Source organism: Petromyzon marinus, chromosome 71 (genome assembly GCF_048934315.1).
Source record: "Petromyzon marinus isolate PM22_M1 ecotype Great Lakes invasive population chromosome 71, UKy_Petmar_22M1.pri1.0, whole genome shotgun sequence".
Taxonomy (NCBI): Eukaryota; Metazoa; Chordata; class Hyperoartia; order Petromyzontiformes; family Petromyzontidae; genus Petromyzon; species Petromyzon marinus.
This window is the reverse complement of record NC_133737.1, coordinates 1,138,816-1,163,290: the sequence shown is the minus strand read 5'-3', so window position 1 is coordinate 1,163,290 and position 24,475 is coordinate 1,138,816. Positions and strand designations below refer to the sequence as shown.

Here is a 24,475-nt window from a genome sequence, read left to right as displayed (position 1 = left end):
AACTACCTCTCCTGGAATACAGGATGTCGTGGGTTCGATCCCGACCCTGGCGCCTGCTGTATATTTGGAGTGTGCGTGTCCCTCTCTCTCTCCCTGTGGCCGCGTGGATTTCCCTCCGGATTCCCCAGTTGTCCCCACTCCACATGCAGAGAAAGAACACCGCCACGCGTCTAGAGTGAACAGCGCCACGCGTCTAGAGTGAACACCGCCACACGTCTAGAGTGAACACCGCCACGCGTCTAGAGTGAACACCACCACGCGTCTAGAGTGAACACCACCACGCCTCTAGAGTGAACACCACTAAGCGTCTAGCGTGAACACCGCCACGCGTCCAGAGTTAACACCGCCATGCGTCTAGAGTGAACACCACCACACGCCTAGAGTGAACACCGCCACGCATCTAGAGTGAACACCGCCACGTGTCTAGAGTGAACATCGCCACACATCTAGAGTGAACACCACCACACATCTAGAGTGAACACCGCCACGCGTCTAGAGTGAACACCGCCACGCGTCTAGAGTGAACACCACCACGCTGTTGACGAGCCTCACCTTGTGTTGTGGGCAGGTCGCTTCTGAAAACAAAAGTGGTACAGCAGCTCAAGCGGGCTTGGCCTGGTAAAAAAGAATGAAATAAAAACTGCATGAATATTTAAAAGTAAAACAAAGTGACAAAGTGGCGAGCTGTGTGAAGAAAAATTAAACTTAAGCGAGAGAATTGAAGCAAATGCGATCAGGCGAGGGCAGAAGGCAAGGCCCCGCGTGGCTAGGCCCCGCGCTGTAAAGTTCCAACCTGGACATCGCTTCCATGCTCGCTGCTACTCAATTGACATCCTTACGAGAGAGGGAGGCTCTACCTCGGTAAACAACAACCACCACCACCACCACAACCACTACCACAACAACCACCACCACAACCACCACAACAACCACCTCAACCACCACAACCACCACCACCACAACAAACACCACCGCAGCCACCACCACAACCACCACCACCACCACAACCACCAACCACTAGAACCACGAAAACCACAACAACCACCACAACAACCACCACAACCACCACCACAACCACCACAACAACCACCATCACAACAACAACCACCACAACCACCGGCAAAACAACCACAACAACCACCACAACAACCACCACCACAACAACCACCACCACAACCACTACCACCACCACAACCACAGGTCGCTTCTAAAAACAAAAGCGGTACAGCAGCTCAAGCGGGCTTGGCCTGGTAAAAAAGAATGAAATAAAAACTGCGTGAATATTTAAAAGTAAAACAAAGTGACAAAGTGGCGAGCCGTGTGAAGACAAATTAAACTTAAGCGAGAGAATTGAAGCAAACGCGATCAGGCGAGGGCAGAAGGCAAGGCCCCGCGTGGCTAGGCCCCGCGCTGTAAAGTTCCAACCTGCACATCGCTTCCATGCTCGCTGCTACTCAATTGACATCCCTACGAGAGAGAGAGCGAGGCTCTACCTCGGTAAACAACAACCACCACCACCACAACAACCACAACCACCACCACAACAACCACAACCACCACCACCACAACCACCACCACCACAACCACCACCACAACAACCACCACCACAACCACCACAACAACAACCACAACCACCACCACAACAACCACCACAACAGCCACCACAACAACCACAACAACAACCACCAACACAACAACCACGACCACCACAACAACCACCACAACAACCACCACAACAACCACCACCACAACCACCACAACAACCACCACCACAACAACCACCACCACAACCACCACCACAACCACCACCACCACAACCACCACCACCACAACATCCACCACAACAACCAGCACCACAACCACCACCACTACCACCACAACAACCACCACAACCACCACCACTACCACCACAACAACCACCACCGCAGCCACCACCACAACCATCATAACAACCACCACCACAACCACCACCACAACAACCACCACAACAACCACCACAACAACCACCACCACAACCACCACCACAACCACCACAACCACCACCACCACAACAACCATCACCACAACCACTACCACAACCACAACAACCACAACCACCACCACAATAACAACCACCACAACAACGACAACAACCACCACAACCACCACCCCAACAACCACCAACAACCACCACAACAACCACAACAACCACCACCGCAGCCACCACCACAACCACTACCACAACAACAACCACCACAATAACAACCACAACCACCACAACAACCACCACAACAACAACCACCACAACAACCACAACCACCACAACAACCACCACAACCACCACCACAACAATCACCACCACAGCAACCACCACAACCACCACCACAACCACAACAACCACCACAACAACCACCACAACCACCACCACAACCATCACAACAACCACCACCACAACAACCACCACCCACACAAAAACCACCACAACATCCACGAAAACCACAACAACCACCACCACAACCACCACCACCACAGCAACCACCACAACAACCACCACCACAACCACCACCACAACCACCACAACAACCAGCACCACAACCACCACCACAACAACCACAACCACTACCACCACAACAATCACCACCACAACCACCACCACAACCACCACCACTACCACCACAACAACCACCACCGCAGCCACCACCACAACCACTACCACAACCACCACAATAACAACCACAACCACCACCACAACAACCACAACAACAACCACCACAACCACCACAACAACCACCACAACCACCACCACAACAACCATCACAACAACCACCACCACAACAACCACCACCCACACAAAAACCACCACAACATCCACGAAAACCACAACAACCACCACCACAACCACCACAACAACCACCACCACCACAACCACCACAACAACCACCACCACAACCACCAAAACCACAACAACCACGAAAACCACGACAACCATCACAACAAACACCACCACAACCACCACCACCACAACAACCACCACAACAACCACCACAACAACGACCACCACAACAACCACCACTACAACCACCACCACCACAACAACCATCACCACAACCACAACAACCACTACCACAACCACCACCACAATAACAACCACCACCACAATAACAACCACCACAATCACCACAACAACCACCCCAACAACCACCCCAACAACCACCACAACAACCACCACAACAACCACCACCGCATCCACCACCACAACCACTACCACAACAACAACCACCACAATAACAACCACAACAACAACCACCACAACAACCACAACCACCACAACAACCACCACCACAACAATCACCACCACAGCAACCACCACAACCACCACAACCACCACCACCACAACCACCACCACAACCATCACAACAACAACCACCACAACCACCCACACAAAAACCACCACAACATCCACGAAAACCACAACAACCACCACCACAACCACCACAACAACCACCACCACCACAACCACCACAACAACCACCACCACCACAGCAACCACCACAACAACCACCACAACCACCACCACAACAACCACCATAACAAGTAAAACAAAGTGACAAAGTTGCGAGCCGAGTGAAGACAAATTAAACTTAAGCGACAGAATTGAAGCAAATGCGATCAGGCGAGGGCAGGAGGCAAGGCCCCGCGTGGCTAGGCCCCGCGCTGTAAAGTTCCAACCTGGACATCGCTTCCATGCTCGCTGCTACTCAATTGACATCCTTACGAGAGAGAGCGAGGCTCTACCTCGGTAAACAACAACCACAACAACAACCACAACAACCACCACCACAACAACCACAACCGCGATGAGAATTTCTCACCTCGGATTTCAGTGCACGGCGGAGCAGCAGCTTCCTGTTACTTCATGACGTCACGCAGCAGCAGGAGTTGACATGACGTCACTTGCGGGGTACAAAACACTCCCCTCCCACAATGAGCGGCTCTGTGGGCGTGGGTGCCGAACTCGTCACAATAAACTCGCGATGGCTTTCATGAATATATTATGTTAATGAGCCGCCAGTCACCGGGAGTAGCTTTGCCCAAATAAGGATTCTACTTGAACAGGTAAGGGAAGTGACCCAGGCAGAGGTGACGTCACGCTCAATGGCGCAGTGGACCGGGTGGGATGAATACCTTGGTGACATGACGTCACTAGCGAGGTACACCTCCCCCTGGCGTTTCATGCCGATGAGGTAATGCTGAGTGGTGACGTCACAGAGCGGGGTTGGAGTTTAAGTTGATTTAGATACATTTTCCCTTGCTCCCTCCCTTGATCAGAGACCCCTTGGGTGTGTGAGCTCAGCAACAACTGTGTGTGTACACTGTGTGTATGTATACACTGTGTGTATGTATACACTGTGTGTGTGTGTACACTGTGTGTGTGTACACTGTGTGTGTGTACACTGTGTGTGTGTACACTGTGTGTGTGTACACTGTGTGTGTGTACACTGTGTGTGTGTACACTGTGTGTGTGTACACTGTGTGTGTGTACACACTGTGGGGGGCCCAGTCATCTAAGTCAGTCGACCAATGGCATTTTTTCATCAATTTATTCTTTTCCAAAAAAAATTGTTATCAATTTACATAACTTTACCGAAAGAACCAAGAATACGGTAGCACATTCTCTATTTATTACAGAGATTCAAGGTTCAACACCGACAGACAGACCTGGCTACCCCAGTAACAGTCACCAAAATATGCTGCTTAACGGCAGCTATAAAACATAGCGTTGTGTCATTCACAACGCGCAGGTCATTGCATATTTGTGTCACGGTCAAAATTGGGGTAATTCCAAACATTATCCAGAAACTACACAACGGAGATGGCGCTCCAATGATCGCCCCCTACCGACAGACTCATGTCCACGTGCAGGCCGGTGCAGGGCCACCTTGTGCCACACAGGGGCAGCTGCAACTCAGGGGGGGGGTCCTTCGCTTGTTTGAGATTAGATTCGATACGAAACACTGAGTTGCTGAGGCAATTAGACAAGCGACTTATGAGTGCAAATATGATGTTGGTAACGTAGTGAATGCTTGGGAGCTTCATTGTCTCTCGCTCCTGCTGACAGATGTACCCAGCCCACAGCTCCACAGATACCAGCCGCTCCTCCTGTGCAGGTTCAGCTACGTACAGTGCAAAAGAAGTTCCAGATACACACAGAGACTCACACAGAAACCCACAGATAGCATGGTTGGCTACGTATGGTGCGAAATAAGTTCAACGTACACACAGAGACTCGGAGCAAGTTTGAGTCGCGTGCAGTCGTGGGCCATGAAAGTTGAATTGGCGCATGTTGCTACTGACAGTAGTTGAATACCGTTGGAAAGATGCTGATAGAGACACACACAGAGACTGACAAGAGAAAGGTGGACAGACACAGACAAGAGGAAGACAGAAAGAAAGATACAGAGATGACAGAGACACAGTCAGCGAGAGAGAGACACAGAGGGGAACAGAGACACAGATGGACAGAGAGATGTTGAATCGAACAAACTTAACTCGCTCCATTGAAAGAGATTCCTCAATCTTTGCCCATCCCCGGAGGTCGTTCTAGTTTCTATTTATTTCATTGTGTGTGGTGTGTACGTGTAAGCAATGTGGGATATCGATGTAGACAGATATGAACAAGATCAGCAGACAAGACGTCTTTCATACTCTTTGGTTCTTTGAGTGAAGTCACGCAGGTAGAAAAAATACAATAAATCACGACGTTTCTATCGCAACACGAGCGGTCGTCCTCAGGCGAAAACACCCAGACATTGTCGCGGCAGAAGTCACGTGAGCTACGGCACGTGGCAAAGATAAGGTGACCCCCCCCCCACACCCGTGGCTCGCCCTGCTCAGCTGAGCATTGTTTTAATGCGGTGGGCTCACGCGAAATAGATTTCTGGAAGACGAAGGTACTTTCAAAACCCACTGGCTAAACTCTTTTATATAAGTGTTGTGTCCTTAACTAACCACACGTAGACGTCTGGTTGAGGCAACGCGTTTATTATAACTCTTTTGAACTCGGCTCTACACACTACTGTACCACGAAGGTGTACGGCCCCTTCCACTTGATAGCCTACGCGAGTGACAGCCTCCCTTCTATCGCAGCCTGCACACTCCGGGCTCTGCTACCCACGGGTCCCTTAGCCCGGCGTTAAGGAAAGACTGGACGACCCGTCCCAGCCAGGGTACGGGAGATCACCTCTGGTCCGCTACAACCCGGCTCTGGCTAGAGCTCGGGGAGGGTCCCAGGGTGTCCGAGCCACCGCGGTCCGCTACAACCCGGCACTAACAAGAGCCTCGGTTGAGGGTCCCCGGGTGCTGGTCCAGTCTTCAGGTCTTCGGATGTCTTCAGGCTTGAGTTGGTGAACACTGCCCGGCCCGTCCAGAGGGCCGGGCTTTTAACCCCAGGTCGGGGTCTCCACTCCCCTCTTGACCCCCCCCCCTCCCAAAACCTTCTGGAAGTTCTTATCTTAATGGGCCTTAGGGATGGGTGGAGGGTCAGGGGTGTTAGTCTCCGGTCACGGGCGGGGGGGGGGTGCAGGGGTTTACTTTGGTCGACCCCAATGCACCTCGCTCTCTCGCTCTCTCGGCTGCCCCCTGTTGACCCATGAACGTGGTGGCAGGTCAGCTTACAGCGCCTTGTTATGGCGCTTACGCACAACTTCGTGACTAGCGCTGCACGTTCCGTCGTTTTCATGCAGGGGGCGCTGCAAACCTACGCGTCCCCTGCATGAACGACGGAGGTGCAGGGACAGACGTTCAATCGCGTTGGAATCGATCTGCAGACGGTGGTCTTCTCGCACGGCCAGCTCTGTGTCGCCTCATCTCGATCCCGCGATCCCAACCAGGTGAAAGTCCGCATCGAACCGAACCCCCGGCAAGGCCATCTACTTAACGACGAGAGAAAATTCATACCAAATGTCGTTTTCAAATAAATCTTCCAGATGTAAGATGATATAAGCTTTTAATGAATAAATACAATTATCGAATTCAAAACATAATCAAATTAAAACTGTTTCATTTTAAAACTTCAAAACGGAGCATGGGGAGCTTTTTACCTACGTGACTTTAACCGCTTTCACACTCACTTCTGCTGCTGTATCTTCTCCGAATTCTAAACAGATTCTGCTTAAGGCCAGCCTATCTTTAATCTCAGAGAGGATAAGGCTACTCCGATTTGAACTCGATACTTTAGACTGGACTCTCCTACAAGCTCATTTAATGTTAGCACAAAAAAATGTCACCGTCTGATTGGAATCACGTAGACAACATGACTGCTTCTGCGGAGTCACTGTCAGTCAAATGTAAAGCTAACCTGATTTCTAAATTCAACCACCTATCAAAGAAGAACCCATTCGTCATTAATCAGAGTAGCACCCCGATTTCAGACAATCTGAAAACAGTACTGGCTAGGGGACTAAATTTTGCTGTCACCCCAAAACACATACCAGTAGATGATATCATCTCTCAGGTCGATGTAGCCCTCAAAGGCGTAGGACACATCCAAGCAGACGTTGCGAGAGCTGAAATAGCCACTATTCTTAAGAATGCTAAGAAACCTATTAGTAACATCAGCTAAAATGAACGCTCTGAACTCGCGAATTTAAAAAACAGAAGTGATATAGTCATCCTCTCAGCCGATAAAGGCAACGCTACTGTTATTATGGATAAAGATTCATACAACAACAAAATCCAGAATCTGCTCAACGATGGAAGTTACTCAAAAATAAAAAAAATGACCCTAGCAATAGCCTAGCGATAAAAACCAACAAGATCATCACAAGTTCGACCTCCCTAATCGACCCAACTAAACGTCCCTCCCTAAAACCTTCTGCTGCAAGACCTCCTAGATTCTATGGTCTTCCCAAGATTCGTAAAAAAGGCACCCCACTACGACCCATCGTATCCACGATCAACTCCCCTATCTATAGACTAGCCTGTTTTCTGTCAGATACCTTGCTGCCTTTCACTGGCAAGACCGCCTCAGCAGTACTTAACTCAGCCCAATTGGTCTCTATGGTCAAATACGTTGTACTGTCCCCTGACGATATCCTTGTCAGCTTCGATGTGGTCTCTTTGTTCACCAAGGTCCCAGTACCTGATACCATTGAAATAATTGAAAATTTGGTCCAACATGGACTAGATCCCGACACACCTGCACTGGTTAGGCACTGCCTCAACAATACCTACTTTACTTGGAATGGCTCCTTCTACAAACAAAATGAGGGTACCCCCATCGGATCCCCCTTGTCACCAGTGATAGCCAATATTTTCATGGAGAAATTTTAATCAGACGCCATCCAGACTTCCACCCTCAGACCTTCCCTGTGGAAGAGATCTGTGGATGACACTTTCGTCATTTGGCCACATGGCCTCCCAGCTCTGAACCTTTTCCTACACCACATCAATTCCAGACATCCCGCCATCAAATTCATCATGGAAGTGGAGAAAGATGGCAAGCTACCATTCTTAGATGTTCTATTTGAGAGGAGACCTGATAGCTCATTGGGGCATTCTGTCTACAGGAAACCCACCCACACAGATTCCTACTTGAAACCTGATTCCCACCACCACCCAGCCCAAAATAATTATCTTCAAAACTTTATACCATAGGGCTCATTTCATTTCGGACCAACACCACCTGACCAGTGAATTAAAACATGTACACCTGGCCCTCAAAAGGAATGGTTACTCTGACCGTACCATCCGCCAAGCTGTTTCTCCCTCCATACAGAAACAACCACTTGATACTCCGGTCAAAACCATCACACTACCATATATAGCAGGCGTTACTAAAAAGATTTCCAAAATTCTAAACAAACACAAGATCCAGGTCCGGTTCAATACAGTACACAAAATTCGTGATCTGATCCCATCCGTGAAGGATGTCATTCCTGACCTACAGTACCCCGGGGTTTATAAATTGAGTTGTACCTGCGGTGATTGCTATATCGGGGAGACAAAGCGACATGTCTCTGACCGAATTCGCGAGCACAAATCAGATTTGAAACACGGCAAAACAAATTCTTCTGCCGTGGCTGATCACTGTTACAACGCTGTGGGTGATCACGATATAATTTTCTCCAATACCAAGGTTCTTTGCAAACCCACGGGTTTTTTTTATCAGAGATTTGTTCACGAGGCAATTCAGATCTACAAACACAGACACAATTTCAACCGAGAAGATGTTTCAAATTAAGCAACCATTGGAAAGATGTTCTAAATCGAACTAAACATTAAACTAATTTTAATGGTACAGTATATTTTTCAAGCAGTGGTACCCCAAACTTTCGCAGCTCTTATAAATTCCCTTTTCACCCCATCAATAGGTAAACTCACCCCCCCTCCCCCCCCCCGCGCCAAACGGCAAGTCCACCGGCACGTACACCACGTCTTTTCTAAAATCGGCCAATCAAATGCTCATTTTTATGCTAATTTATTTGTCAGGACACCTTGTTTGCTCGCACACAGCTTAAAGGTCCGCGGTCTGAGAGTGGTTGTGTTTCGCTCCAGCGCTGTCCTCGAGACAGCCTGGTCCCTTCGCCTGATGAAGGCCGCTTGTGTTGTGGCCGAAACGTCGTGATTTTTGTTATTTTATTTTTTACCTACGTGACTTTACCCAATAGAACCAAAGAGTATGGATCCTTGCAGTCACGAAAGCGTTCAATCTAGTATTGGGAGCTTGCGTGGAGGCCTCATTCGTGTGCAATTTTTTTCGTGACTTTCCTGGCCCCAGGCTGTAAATGGTTGAGGGGCACCGCAGGCGGTCAGGCTTGCTTCAACCCTTGGTTGTGAACATCCAGACGTTAATCAGCAAGGACCATTTCTTGTCCTAGTTCACCAACATATAAGACGTCATGCAAAATTCTAATGAGTGTTGTTGTGGAGAATGTATCTACTAGATGTGCTCTGCCTTGTAACCGAATACAAATCTGTACCAAAAATGAATTTCAAATGTTCACTTAAAATTACTTCCTTGCTATGAAGCAGATCAGCAGACACGACATCTTTCATTTATCGATCTCTCCATGAAACAAAGGAATGTTTTACACAAACTAAAACTAGCACAGCCTTCTGGGAGTGCATCATTGATTCAGTGCAAGCCACCTGTGGACTCTTATTGGTGCAAAACATCTCAAAAGCAGCCGGGCTGCTTCAACCGATAGTTTCGAACATCCAGACGTTAATCAGCAAGGAGCATTTCTAGACCTAGTTAGACAAAATCTACTTCAACACGTAATACAAAATTATAATTCGTGTTGAAGAGAATGTATCTCCTCTACGTGTAACTGATTAATGATCCGAGTGTGCTCCCTATTTCAAAGACAATGAATTGCTCCAGAGGCAGACGCTTCCTGAAAACACAAAAATACCCTTTGACTTGTATCACAAGAACAATGAGCCTCACCTGAGTTATGTGTACAGGTTACTTCCAAAACACACACTTTGTCCTAACATCACTTAATCAATGTTTGACCCTTAGACAAAATATTACATGTACGCACACAATCAGACAAGTATTAATTCAAATGATTGAGTCATTTTAACAAAATTTTATTACTGCACTGAAATATACTGTATCAGGTTACATCATATTAACAAGAAGATATTTTTAAAAAATACGCACCGTCTGCTTAACAGTGTATGTACAACATACTATTGTGTCATTAAAAACGAGTAGGCCATTGCATGCTGGCATCTGGGTCAAAATTGATCAAATTCTAAACATTACCTACAAACTCCACAACCAAGATGCCACATCAATAATCGCCCCCTACTGACAGGCTCTTGTCCACATGCAGGCCAGTGCAGGGCCACCACCTTGTGCCACACAGGGGCAGCTGCTACTTGGGGGTGCTCTTCCAGTGTTTGAGACGAGCTACGATACAAAACTCCGAATTGCCAGAGGCGATTAAGCAAGCACCATCTAAATGCAATTATGATAACATACTCAACGCTTGGGAGTTTATTGGTTCTCGCTCCTGGTTAGAGATCTACCCAACCCACAGGTCCACAAAGACTGGCCGCTCTTACCCTGCAGGTTGAACCTAGGAATTGAGTGTTCAACTTCACATTCTTGTCATTAAAGGCCTGTGACAAAGGTCCATTTATTGGAGCAAAATCTTCTCAAGCTTACACATCTACCGGGACTCCATTTGACTTTGTATTGTCTCGGAGGAAGTCCACCCACACCTCCACTTCCACAAACTGCTGGGAGTTGCCTCGCTCTGCCTCACAGTCAGAATTCTCCTCCTGCTTCACGTTGCCTCCATCGATGTGAAGGTCCGATTTTGGAGTTGAAACTTCATCTTCACATTTGACTTTCACTTCTTCGCTCTTCACCATCACTTCTTCACGTTTCACCTTCACCTCTTCATATTTCACCTCGATACCTTTAAAAGTGTCCAAGCTGGGATTTTCTTCCGGTTGTTTCATGAGGGATGGACTCATTGCGGCACTTTGACTTTCACAAGCTGATTTCAGACTCCATCCCTTGTGGATCTTCTGATGCTTGTGCGTTCTCTGGTGTTTTTGAAGATTTGATGACTGTGCAAACGCCTTCCCACACACACTGCACTTGAAGGGTTTCTCTCCCGTGTGTGTTCTCTGGTGTGTTACAAGAGTAGATGAATCTGAAAACACCTTCCCACACACACTGCACTTGAAGGGTTTATCTCCCGTGTGTATTCTCTGGTGTGTTACAAGAGTAGATGACTGCGAAAATGCCTTCCCGCACACACTGCACTTGAAGGGTTTCTCTCCCGTGTGTGTTCTCTGGTGTTTTTGAAGAGTAGAGAACTGTGCAAACGACATCCCACACACACTGCACTTGAAGGGTTTCTCTCCCGTGTGAGTTCTCTGGTGCAAGTTCAAATGGTCAGTACGATCCGTGCTGTATGCACACCGGTCGCATTGATGCCTTTTTGCACAGAGCTGCACCGAGTGCCTTTGCTCCATCAGACAAATTCTGCAAAGGAAGCGACAGCTGCAGAGAGAAAAAAAGAATATCCACACCATCTACACGTCAATATCGAGGCACAGAGGAATGCATACACACAGTAACACATGACTTACATGTCTATACTTATTCATTTCTTCATGTTATAGTGAAAAAGTGCCCCAAATTCATCACATGGGCTGTTATGGCACACAATTAGAAGGCAAATGTTCATAAACATGCCTGGAAGCCCTAATATCTTCAAAATGAATGTAAACCCAAAACTCCGAGCACACAATTTCGGCTGTCTGGCTTCAAAAGGAATATTTATGAAAGCTTAATTCAGCTGACATAGCAAAGGGTGTTGAAAATAATACTATTTGTGTTATGCAGAAATGCATAAATTAATGTTCAATCGCAACTTCGAGGTGTGAAGTCAGGCACAGATGTCCTTGAATGCTGTGATGAACAGTTCCGACTTCAGCTGCACGTGTGCTGTGATAACTTCCTGACTACATTCTTACAAAGATTGCAGAGGAAAACAAAAATAAACTGTTCCGTGCTCAATAGAGTTAATAGACTTTACTGCAAATACAATCTTGACCCTGTCACACACTCAGAGGTGGAGCCAGGATTTTTAGGTAGGGGGGGCAACCCCGTTCAGCAATGAAAAATTATAGTTGTTAGTAAGGAGTTGTTAGTAAGGAGTTGTTAGTAAGGAGTGTTAGTAAGTAAGGAGTTGTTAGTTAGGAGTTGTTAGTAAGTAGTTCTAAGTAAGGAGTTGTTAGTAAGGAGTTGTTAGTAATTATGGAGTTGTTAGTAAGTATGGAGTTGTTAGTAAGTAAGGAGTTGTTAGTAAGGACTTGTCCTATGCTTTTTATTCGACGCGTGTGATAGGCATCGCGCTCGCTGAAGGTGTTTGCCATCAGGGAAGTCGTGTACTGTATACGCAACTGCGCACAATTCTGTGAGTGGCTTGTAACTGCTTTGCCATTAATTATTGCCAATTATGGAATCGGACTCTTGTCCTCTCATAGCGTCCCTGGCACGTAATAATATGCCACACGGTGGCAGTGGGGGGGGGGTCGCAAAATGCTGATTTATCTATATTTATAAAAGGGAAATTTGTCAATTTGTGTCTGTTTGAAATGTTCAGCATACTTCCCGACATGCAACAAACTTGAAATTTGGCATGTGGGTAGCTTCCAGACTGGACACAATGCACAAAGTATTAAAATAGCCGTCATATCTGAGAAGTCACCCTATGCGTCAGCGTTACGCAGTGTGCCTGCTGACGTCACGCATCCCTCCCCCAACACTCCGCGAAGGCCGTGTTTTAATCCAAGACAAAAATCAAAGTCCCGGGTGAAGCCGGGTAGGAAAGCTAGTCTATATATAAAAGGGAAACTTGTGGACGTGTGTGTGTGTCTGTGCGAAATGTTTAGCATACTTCTCAACATGCTACACACTTGAAATTTGGCATGTGGGTAGGTTCCATACTGTACACAATGAAACAAGATAAAAATATACTTTTGTATTTTGTATGACCATGAAGTTTGTGGCGTCAACCCACAACACACCTGAGTTAAGCGCTCTGCAATGCTCACCACTACCATATGGCTCTTCGCGTGCCGTACTTCTAGAGCTGTTCACAGCGTGCCGGGAGATTTTAGGCGGCGCTTTGCTCCTGGCCGATGAAGTCATTGGTTTCTCGGAGTTTCAATACACATCCGTGCGAAGAACGGGTACAACGGCTATCTTAAATATAAAGCAGAAATTACATCTGTTTGTTTGTGTGTAGCAGCAAAACTCTCCAACGCTGAGCTCTGGCGTCATGAAATTTGCACAGCTTATGTTGTCTGGAATTTCTAAGTGAACGTGACTATTTTCAGCTTGCCACGTCATTCCCTTCCCGAGTTGCCAAAGTCGATATTATGTGTAAGTGGGTTAAGGCCAAATTTCCTTCAGCGAAAAACATCCGATTTAGTTACATTGATTTTTGTCAGCTTTTTTCTATCTTGCAAGCATCAATTTTTTTCAGGGTTTTTCAGTGAAATAAGGGAAAATGAAATTAATCCAAGACAATAATCCAAGTCCCGGGTGAAGCCGGGTAGGGAAGCTAGTTACTAATAAACCCCTAATTTCGATCGGATCGTTGGGGGGGCACGTGCCACCCTACCCCCACTGGCTCCACCACTGTCATGCACTGGCATGGTTTATAGGTGGTGGTGTGTCCAGACCCAAGCCTGGCCACCTTCACATGCTCAGCATTAATGCTTCCTCACTGCAACAAGTAATGTACTGAGGATCAATCAACACAGCCGAGGCTGCGTCTCCCTCTCTCCCTGTGGTCGCGTTGATTTCCTTCCCGATCCCCCGGTTTCCCCTCCACATGTATAGAGTGAACACCGCCACGCGTCCAGAGTGAACACCGCCACACGTCCAGAGTGAACACCGCCACGCGTCCAGAGTGAACACCGCCACGCGTCTAGAATGAACACCGCCACGCGTCCAGAGTGAACACCGCCACGCATCCAGAGTGAACACCGCCACGCGTCTAGAATGAACACCGCCACGCGCCCAGAGTGAACACCGCCACGCGTCTAGAGTGAACACCGCCACGCGTCCAGAGTGAACACCGCCACGCGTCCAGAGTGAACACCGCCACGCGTCCAGAGTGAACACCACACGTCTAGAGTGAACACCGCCACGTGTATAGAGTGAACACCGCCACGCGTCTAGAGTGAACACCGCCACGCGTCTAGAATGAACACCGCCACGCGTCTAGAATGAACACCGCCACGCGTCTAGAGTGAACACCGCCACGTATCTAGAGTGAACACCGCCACGCGTCTAGAGTGAACACCGCCACGTATCTAGAGTGAACACCGCCACGCGTCTAGAGTGAACACCGCCACGCGTCCAGAGTGAACACCGCCACGCGTCTAGAGTGAACACTGCCACGCGTACAGAGTGAACACCGCCACGCTGTTGACGAGCCTCACCTTGTGTTGTGGGCAGGTCGCTTCCGAAAACAAAAGCGGTACAGCAGCTCAAGCGGGCTTGGCCTGGTAAAAAAGAATGAAATAAAAACTGCGTGAATTATTAAAAGTAAAACAAAGTGACAAAGTGGCGAGCCGTGTGAAGACAAATTAAACTTAAGCAAGAGAATTGAAGCAAACGCGATCAGGCGAGGGCAGGAGGCAAGGCCCCGCGTGGCTAGGCCCCGTGCTGTAAAGTTCAAACCTGGACATCGCTTCCATGCTCGCTGCTACTCAATTGACATCCCTACGAGAAAGAGAGCGAGGCTTTACCTCGGTAAACAAAAACAACAATCACCACCACAACAACCACCACAACCACAACCACCACAACAACAACCACCACCACAACCGCGATGAGAATTTCTCACCTCGGATTTCAGTGCACGGCGGAGCAGCAGCTTCCTGTTACTTCGTGACGTCACGCAGCAGCAGGAGTTGACATGACGTCACTTGCGGGGTACAAAACACTCCCCGCCCACAATGAGCGGCTCTGTGGGCGTGGGTGCCGAACTCGTCGCAATAAACTCGCGACGGCTTTCATGAATATATTATGTTAATGAGCCGCCAGTCACCGGCAGTAGCTTTGCCCAAACAAGGATTCTAGTTGAACAGGTAAGGGCAGTGACCCAGGCAGAGGTGACGTCACGCTCAAGGGCGCAGTGGACCGGGTGGGATGAATACCTTGGTGACATGACGTCACTAGCGAGGTACACCTCCCCCTGGTGTTTCACGCCGATGAGGTATTGCTGAGTGGTGACGTCACAGAGCGGGGTTGGAGTTTAAGTTGATTTAGATTCATTTTCCCTTGCTCCCTCCCTTGATCAGAGACCCCTTGGGTGTGTGAGCTCAGCAACAACTGTGTGTGTGTACACTGTGTGTATGTGTACACTGTGTGTGTATGTGTACACTGTGTGTGTGTGTACACTGTGTGTGTGTGTGCACACTGTGTGTGTGTACACTGTGTGTGTGTGTACACTGTGTGTGTGTGTGTACACTGTGTGTGTACAGTGTGTGTGTACAGTGTGTGTGTGTACAGTGTGTGTGTGTACAGTGTGTGTGTACACACTGTGGGGGGCCCAGTCATCTAAGTCAGTCGACCAATGGCATTTTTTCATCAATTTATTATTTTCCAAATTTTTTTTCTATTTACGTAACTTTACCGAAAGAACCAAGAATACGGTAGCACATTCTCTATTTATTGCAGAGATTCAAGGTTCAACACCGACAGACACACCTGGCTACCCCAGTAACATTCACCAAAATATGCACAGTCTGCTTAACGGCGGCTATAAAACATAGCGTTGTGTCATTCACAACGCGCAGGTCATTGCATATTTGTGTCACGGTCAAAATTGGGGTAATTCCAAACATTATCCAGAAACTACACAACGGAGATGACGCTTCAATGATCGCCCCCTACCGACAGACTCATGTCCACGTGCAGGCCGGTGCAGGGTGTTGGATATATGTGCTGATGGACCTGGAGTCAGAGACTTGTGTTCCCAGCTTAACACACTGCTTCCTGTCAGACAGGAAGTCTGTGATCCACCTGCAGGTGGAGTCGGGCATGTTCAGCTGGAAGAGCTCGTCCTGAAGCAGGGCAGGGATGATGGTGTTGAAGGCAGAGCTGAAGTCCACAAACAGGATCCTGGCGTAGGATGCTCGGGAGTCCAGATGCTGTAGGGTGAAGTGGAGGGCCATGTTAACTGCGTCGTCCACACACCTGTTGGCTCTGTAGGCAAACTGAAGGGGGTCCAGGAGAGGGTCTGTAATGGCTTTGAGGTGTGCCAGGACCAAGCGCTCAAATTACTTCATTACCACAGAGGTAAGGGCGACCAGTCTATAATCATTTAGTCCTGTTGGCCTTAGCTTTTTGGGCACAGGGATGATGGTGGAGGACTTGAGACAGGCTGGTACATGGCATGTCTCCAGGGAGGTGTTTACGATGTTGGTGAACACCGGAGACAGCTGGTCAACGCAGTGCCTGAGGGTGGCTGGAGAGACAGAGTCCGGCCCAGCTGCTTTGCGTGGGTTCTGCCTTTTAAAAAGTCTATTAACTTCTCCCTCCTGAAAGGAGAGGGTCGTCTCTGTAGGAGGGGTGGGGGATGGGGCCTCTTGGGTGGGAAGGGGTAGTTCAGGACAGTCCAATTGTCTTTCAAATCTGCAGAACTCGTTCAGGTCGTCGGCCAGGCGGGAGTCGTCAGTGGTGTGGGGGGCTCTGGGCTTGTAGTTGGTGATCTGCCTGAGCCCTCTCCAGATAGAAGCAGAGTCGTTAGCAGAGAACTGGTGTTTTAGTCTCTCTGAGTACAGTCGTTTAGCCTCTCTCACCGCCTTGCTAAAACTGTTCTTCAACTCCTTGAATCTGTCTCTATCCCCACTCCTACACGCTTCCTCCTTCTCCAAACTCAACCTTCTGAGCTTTGCTGAGAACCAGGGCTTGTTGTTGTTGAAGTTCACCCTAGTACGTGTTGGAATACAGCAGTCCTCACAGAAGCTGATGTACGACGTCACAGCCTCTGTGAGTTCATCCAGACTATTGGTAGCAGTCGTGAACATATCCCAGTCAGTACAGTCCAAGCACACCCGCAAATCCTCCACAGCCTCACTGGTCCACTGTTTAGATGTCCTCACAGCAGGTTTACAGAGCTTTAGTTTCTGCCTGTATGCAGGAATTAGGTGGACCATCGCATGGTCAGAGTGCTGCTCGGGGGACGGCGTGGTAGGCTCTACTGACTGTAGTGTAGCAGTGATCCAGAGTGTTCCCTTCTCTGGTAGGGTATTTAATGAATTGTATGTATTTGTGGAGTTCGTGGCTGAGATTGCCTTTGTTAAAGTCGCCAAGTACGATAACCAGCGAATGTGGATTTGCTCGCTCCACACTCAGAATCTGGTCGGTGAGCATGCGTTTGGCCTCTTTAACCTGAGGACCCGGCGGCAAGTAAACTCCGACCAAAATGAGCGACGCGAACTCACAAGGCGAGTAGAAAGATTTACAGTTTATGAAAAATTATTCAAGGAGCGGAGAACAATGTTGCAGAATCACTGTGACATCTACACACCAGCCACTGTTAATGTAAAAACAAATACCACCGCCTTTCGTCTTGCCGGTGAGTGCTATGTCACGATCCAATCTTACAAGATGGAATCCTGCCAGTTGTAACGCAGTGTCCGGAATCAAATCACACAGCCATGTCTCTGTGAAGCACAAGACAGAAGATGAAAGAAAGTCTCTGTTTTTCACCATCAGTAGCTGAAGTTCGTCCATATTGTTGCACAGTGAACGTACGTTGGAGAAAAAAAAGTTTCTGAAGCACTGTTCGGATCCCGCGTCTGCATAGCCGTACAAGAGCCCCCGACCATTTACCCCTTGGGCGGCGTTTCGCTGCTTGAGCAAAGCCTAGCGCGGCTATGACTAGAATTCCCACATATTCTGCCGCTGGAAGCAGAAAGTTGGGAAATAAATCCACAGGAGTTGTTTCCCTGATGTTTAAAAGTTTGTCTCTTGTTAGGGAACTCCGAAAATCTTGGCAAAACACTGAATTAACAGACAAGACAAAACAGGGCGCACCGACCGGCTGAGGCTACCATCATCGCCGCCATCTTCTCACCATCACGGGTGTGCTGAACAGCAGGCCTCTCTCACCAGCACGAGTGTGCTGAACAGCAGGCCCCTCTCACCAGCACAGGTGTGCTGAACAGCAGTCCCCTCTCACCAGCACGAGTGTGCTGAACAGCAGGGCTCTCTCACCAGCACAGGTGTGCTGAACAGCAAGCCTCTCTCACCAGCACGGGTGTGCTGAACAGCAGGCCCTTCTCACCACCACAGGTGTGCTGAACAGCAGGCCTCTCACCAGCGCGGGTATGCTGAACAGCAGGCCCCTCTCACCAGCACGGGTGTGCTGAACAGCAGGCCCCTCTCACCAGCACGGGTAATCAAGCAAAACAAGACAAAACCAGACAAAACAGGGCGCACCAACCGGCCGAGGCTGAAATCATCGGCGCCAACTGAAAGAACCAAGAATATGGTAGCACATTCTATATTTATTGCAGAGGTTCAAGGTTCAAATCCGACAGACACACCTGGCTACCCCAGTAACATTCACCAAAATATGCGCAGTCTGCTTAACGGCAGATGTAAACCATAGCGTTGTGTCATTCACAACGCACAGGTCATTGCATGTTGGTGTCACGATCAAAATTGTGGAAATTCCAAACATTATCCAGAAACTACACAACGGAGATGGCGCGTCAATGATCGCCCCCTACCAACAGACTCATGTCCACGTGCAGGCCGGTGCAGGGCCACCTTGTGCCACACAGGGGCAGCTGCCACTTGGGGGGGGGGGGTCCTTCGATTGTTTGAGATTAGATTCAATACGAAACACTGAGTTGCTGAGGCAATTAGGCAAGCGACTTATGAGTGCAAATATGATGTTGGTAATGTAGTGAATGCTTGGGAGCTTCATTGTCTCTCGCTCCTGCTGACAGATTTACCCAGCCCACAGCTCCAGATACCAGCCGCTCCTACTGTGCAGGTTCGGCTACGTACGGTGCGAAATAAGTTCCAGATACACAGAGACTCACACAGAAACCCACAGATTAGCATGGTTGGCTACGTATGGTGCGAAGCAAGTTCAACGTACACACAGAGACTCAGGGCAAGTTTGAGTCGCGTGCAGTCATGGGCCGTGAAAGTTGAACGGGCTCATGTTGCTACTGACAGTAGTTGAATACGGTTGGAAAGACGCTGATCGAGACACACACAGAGACTGACAAGAGAGAGGTGGACAGACACAGACAAGAGGAAGACGGAAAGAAAGATACAGAGAGAGACAGAGAGGGGAACAGAGACACAGACAGAGAGATGTTGAATCGAACACAACTAACTCACTCCATTGAAAGAGATGCATCAATCTTTGCCCATCCCCGGAATTAAGTCGTTCTAGTTTCTATTTATTTCAATGTGTGTGGTGTGTACGTGTAAGCAATGTGGGCTATCGATGTACACAGATATGAACAAGCTCAGCAGACAAGACGTCTTTCATACTCTTTGGTTCTTTCGGTAAAGTCACGCAGGTAAAAAACATCCAGACATTGTCGTGGCAGAAGTCACGTGAGCCCCGGCACGTGACAAAGATGAGGTGACCCCCCCCCCTGTGGCTCGCCCCGCTCAGCTGAGCATCGTTTCAATGCGGTGGGCTCACGCGAAATTGATTTCTGTAAGATGAAGGTGCTTTGAAAACCCACTGGCTATTCTTTTTTATATAAGTGTTGTGTCCTTAACTAACCACACGGAGACGTCTCGTTGAAGCAACGCGTTTATGATAACTCTTTCGAACTCGGCTCTACACACTCCTGTAACACGAAGGGGTACGGCCCCTTCCACCCGATAGCCTACGGGAGTGACAGCCTCCCTTCTATTGCAGCCTGCACACTCAGTTCAGTTCAGTTTCAGTTCAGTTTATTTTGGTATAGCCCTGTGAGCCATCCGGCTCTTGAATCAGGTGCAACCACAACAAACGAAAAAAACACGAACAAGAAAAACATCTTAAAGTGACTATGTGACTGTGCAAACAGAAAATCCATGGAAAAAAAACGGTAAAAATATTCCTGAAAAAACACCGTACACCAACGCTGTGTGCAAAAAATCCCAGTGGGATGCAAGTCAAACAACAACAACCACAAAAACTTAGATTAAGGCCATCAGTCCAACTCCGTACTACAACAAAACAAACATGTCCAGACTAAAAAACGTTTTCCAAATCACCAAAAAATAAAGCCATAATTGCAACGTAACAGTGATCACAACGACTGTGACCGAATTTTTACAATAACCTACATAAATAACATGTAACACCAAACCCTAGAGCCATAGCTGGCTGCATGAGTTACTCCACAACAACAGAAGCATCGGTCGGAGTATCAAATTTTTCAATGCACCTTTAAGATCAGCACGCCAAATCAAAATACAGATAATACTTTGCAGCGTCATCCGGAGCGAAACATTTTATTTTATTTTACGCCAATGAATAGCAGTGGCAGCTAGGTGTGTACAACTCCTCTAGAGCAGTTTTGAGAGTAGATCTCATTGGTAGCGATTCAAGTTGCAGTTTATTGGCAATAGCATTCCAGACTCTGGGGGCATCAATAGCAAAGGCCCTTCCTCCAGTTTTTGTACGGCAATAGGGAATGTGAAGCTGGTAAATGAGCGAAGACCTGAGGTCAAATTTGTTCTTTGAAACAGAAAGGATATCCAGCAGGTAGTCTGCGGATTTTTTTGTAAGTACATCATTAATAAGATCTGGTGCACAAGCTGTCGAACATTAAGAGATGTTAAGTTTGACCCAATGTAGAGATCACAGTGGCGAGTCCTATATGAGCAGTTCAATGTAAATCTTAAGGCCGAGTGATAGATGGAATCAAGCTTCTTCAGTACAGTACTTGGGGCTGATTTATACACGATGTCACAGTAGTCAATTAGAGGCAGTATGGTAGCTTTTATCAATTCCAAACGGATCATTGGAGGGAAGCAGTGCTTGTGTCGATACAGAAAACCAATTTTTATTTGTCTTTTTACCAATATAATCAATGTGATATTCAAAATTCAGTTTTGAATCCAGGATGACCCCAAGATACTTATAGATCTTGACTTGCTCTATTTGACAATTATTTAAGGAATGTAATTGGGGAAAAATAACTTCCTGCTTTAGTCCTGTTGAGAAGCATAGCACCTTGGTTTTGGAGGTATTCAGGACTAGTTTAAGAGCAACTAGCTGATGTTGTAGTTTGTTGAAATCACCCTGGAGCTTAGCAATCACGTCATCTGGAGAGCGGCCAGCAGTAATCAGTATCGTATCTTCTGCAAAAAGATTTACCCTGGAATGATCCAGGTCAGTGCCCAAGTCATTGACATAAAGAGAGAACAAGAGGGGGCCGAGGATGGAACCCTGTGGAACCCCTTTTGTTATCTTAACACTGTTTGACCTCCAACCATCTGTGAATACAGTTTGGGTGTGAGAAAAGAGGTAATTTTTTTAACCATTTTACTGTGTTTTTGGAAAAACCGAGGCAACTTAGTTTACCAAGCAGGGTGTTGTGGTCTACTGTATCAAAAGCTTTGGACAGGTCAAGAAAAAGACAGGCACAGTACAGCTTATTATCAAGGCTACTGTAAATTTGATTCAGAGAGTCTAATGCAGCAGATGTGGTGCTGTATTTTTTTCGGAACCCAGATTGTTTTAGATGTAGTAGATTGTTGGTGGGCAGGAAACTGCTAATTTGGTAGTTCAATAATTTTTCAAAAATTTTCATCAATGGGGACAAAATTGAGATAGGTCGGTAGTTTTTGGGATCATCTTTAGGGCCCCCTTTGTGAAGTGGACGGACATAGGAATGTTTCCATTCTAGAGGAACTGATGCTTCTTTGATGGACAGGTTGAAAATGTGGGCTATAGGTTTGTATATTAGGTGACCAACAGTTAGTAGAGCAAAGATGGGAAAACTATCTGCTCCGGTAGAGGAGGACCCTTTGAGGTAGGAAAGCTGTTTCAGAACATTACTTTCGTGGATTGGCTGGAAACTAAATTCGTTTAATGTTTGGACAGGGGTGTAGGAATTTGCATGAGCAGGGGTGACTCCCAATACATGATCAAAAAGATTACCAGCTTCAGAAAAATGAAGGTTAAAATTGTCAACAATTTTTTGGGGATCTGAAAAATATTCCCTATTTCCATTAATCTCAACGGGCAGATTGTCTGTTTTGGATGCCTTTTCGATAGATTTGATTGTTTTACAAAAAATCCTGGCATTTCCATGCGATTCCAGGAAAGTAGGCATTTTTTTCATGCCGTATTTTTTTGATACATCTATTCCTTAAAATCCTGTATTCTAGCCAGTCATTTACCAAATTACTTTTCTGAGCACATGCCCAAGCCTTGTCCCTAGTTTTCATGAGCTTTGTAATCAAAGGATCATACCATGGTGGGCGGTTGCCTTTAGTTTTAAATCTAACCAACGGAGCATGTTTGTTAAGAATTTGGAGAAATGTGTACCTGAAAGTCTCCCAAGCCGTAGTCAGGTTGGGGATATCACAGACCTTATCAATATCCGAGTGAAGCACATCATTTGTAAATGCCTGAGTGCTGAAGTGCCTCAAAGAGTGCTTCTCAACAATTTTAGGGGGGGCTTTGGGTCTGGCTGATGATTTCACCCCAAAAATGAAGGAGTGATCACTAAGGTTATTACCCAGAACATCAGTCAGTGTGAAATTGTGAGGGGCATTTGTCAATAGGATGTCAAGCAGAGTTGACTGTTCCGGATTTTTTAGATTGGGTCTTGTGGGGACATTTATTAATTGAAACAGGTTAAATTCATCTGTAAAATTTGTGGCCACGGCCGGCGGATTTAGCCAATTCCAATTTAGATCACCCACTAAAACTATTTCACCTTTAGGGAGGCCCCCAAAAAACTCTCTCAGTGCCGATGCAGCTTCAACATCCTTCCCACAAGGGTGTCTATAGTAGCACACTACCAATATCTGTTATTTGGGAGAGTTATTCTGAGAGCCAAACCTTCAAAGCAACATTTTTTAAACAAGGAGTGAGCTGGTGAACATGCAATAGTATTACGAACATAGATGGCAATGCCACCTCCTTTAGATCCTCGGTCAAGCCAAAAAAGGTTGTAGTTTTCAATCGTAATCTGCAAGTCATTGACGGCAGGAGTGAGAAATGTTTCTGTTAGGAAAAAAATGTCCCAGTCAAGATTTGCCACTTCTAGTTTTAGTTGACTTAATTTAATCACAAGCCCTCTGATGTTGACATGTAGAACACCAACACCTTTCCTGCCAGAAAAATCTACAGAATTATACGAGTTATTTTCATTTGGGCCAGGATGATGCTCAATACCACCCAGAAATAAGAAAAGTAGAATTAACAGTTTGCACAAGTATTTTCTGTGAAAGGATAAAGAGCGGCGAACCTTGGACGAATAGCAGTAGCTCGCAGATGGTGTTATTTTTAAGAGCAGAATGAAGTTTGGAAGGAGTGCTGGTGAAGTAATGGGACAAAGATAGGGTTTAAAAGGATACAATGATGGAGTGTAGAAGTGTCTATGAGCTGTTTCATTTGCAGGTGTAGTGGCAAATCGAGCAACAAGTATTGACGCAAAATAACGAGGGTAGCCGTTTGTGGAGTTGAGTGTGGCACTAGATATGGCCGGGAGGGACAGTAGTATGATACGGAGCATCGGGAGCTTGCGTGGAGGCGTCGTTCGTGTGCATTTTTTTTCGTGACTTTCCTGGCCCCAGGCCGTAAATGGTTGTGAGGGCCACCGCAGGCGATCTGGCTTGCTTCAACCCCTGGTTGTGAACATCCAGACGTTAATCAGCAAGGGCCATTTCTTGTCCTAATTCGAGAAAATCTACATCAACATGTAATACAAAATTATAATTCGTGTTGTAGAGAATGTATCT

At 47.2% G+C, this 24,475-nt stretch overlaps 1 protein-coding gene across 1 annotated transcript in view; it reads right to left on the bottom strand.

Annotated features, from left to right (window-relative positions):
• Positions 1-10,559: 10,559 nt before the first annotated feature.
• LOC142906881 (uncharacterized) overlaps positions 10,560-24,475 on the bottom strand; it is a 40,593-nt gene continuing 26,677 nt past the window's right edge. Inside the window, exon 2 of the mRNA XM_076055601.1 lies at positions 10,560-12,007. Coding sequence (XP_075911716.1) covers positions 11,155-11,979 — 825 coding nt within the window. The 5' untranslated portion in view covers positions 11,980-12,007 and the 3' untranslated portion in view covers positions 10,560-11,154. The remainder of the gene's footprint in view (positions 12,008-24,475) is intronic.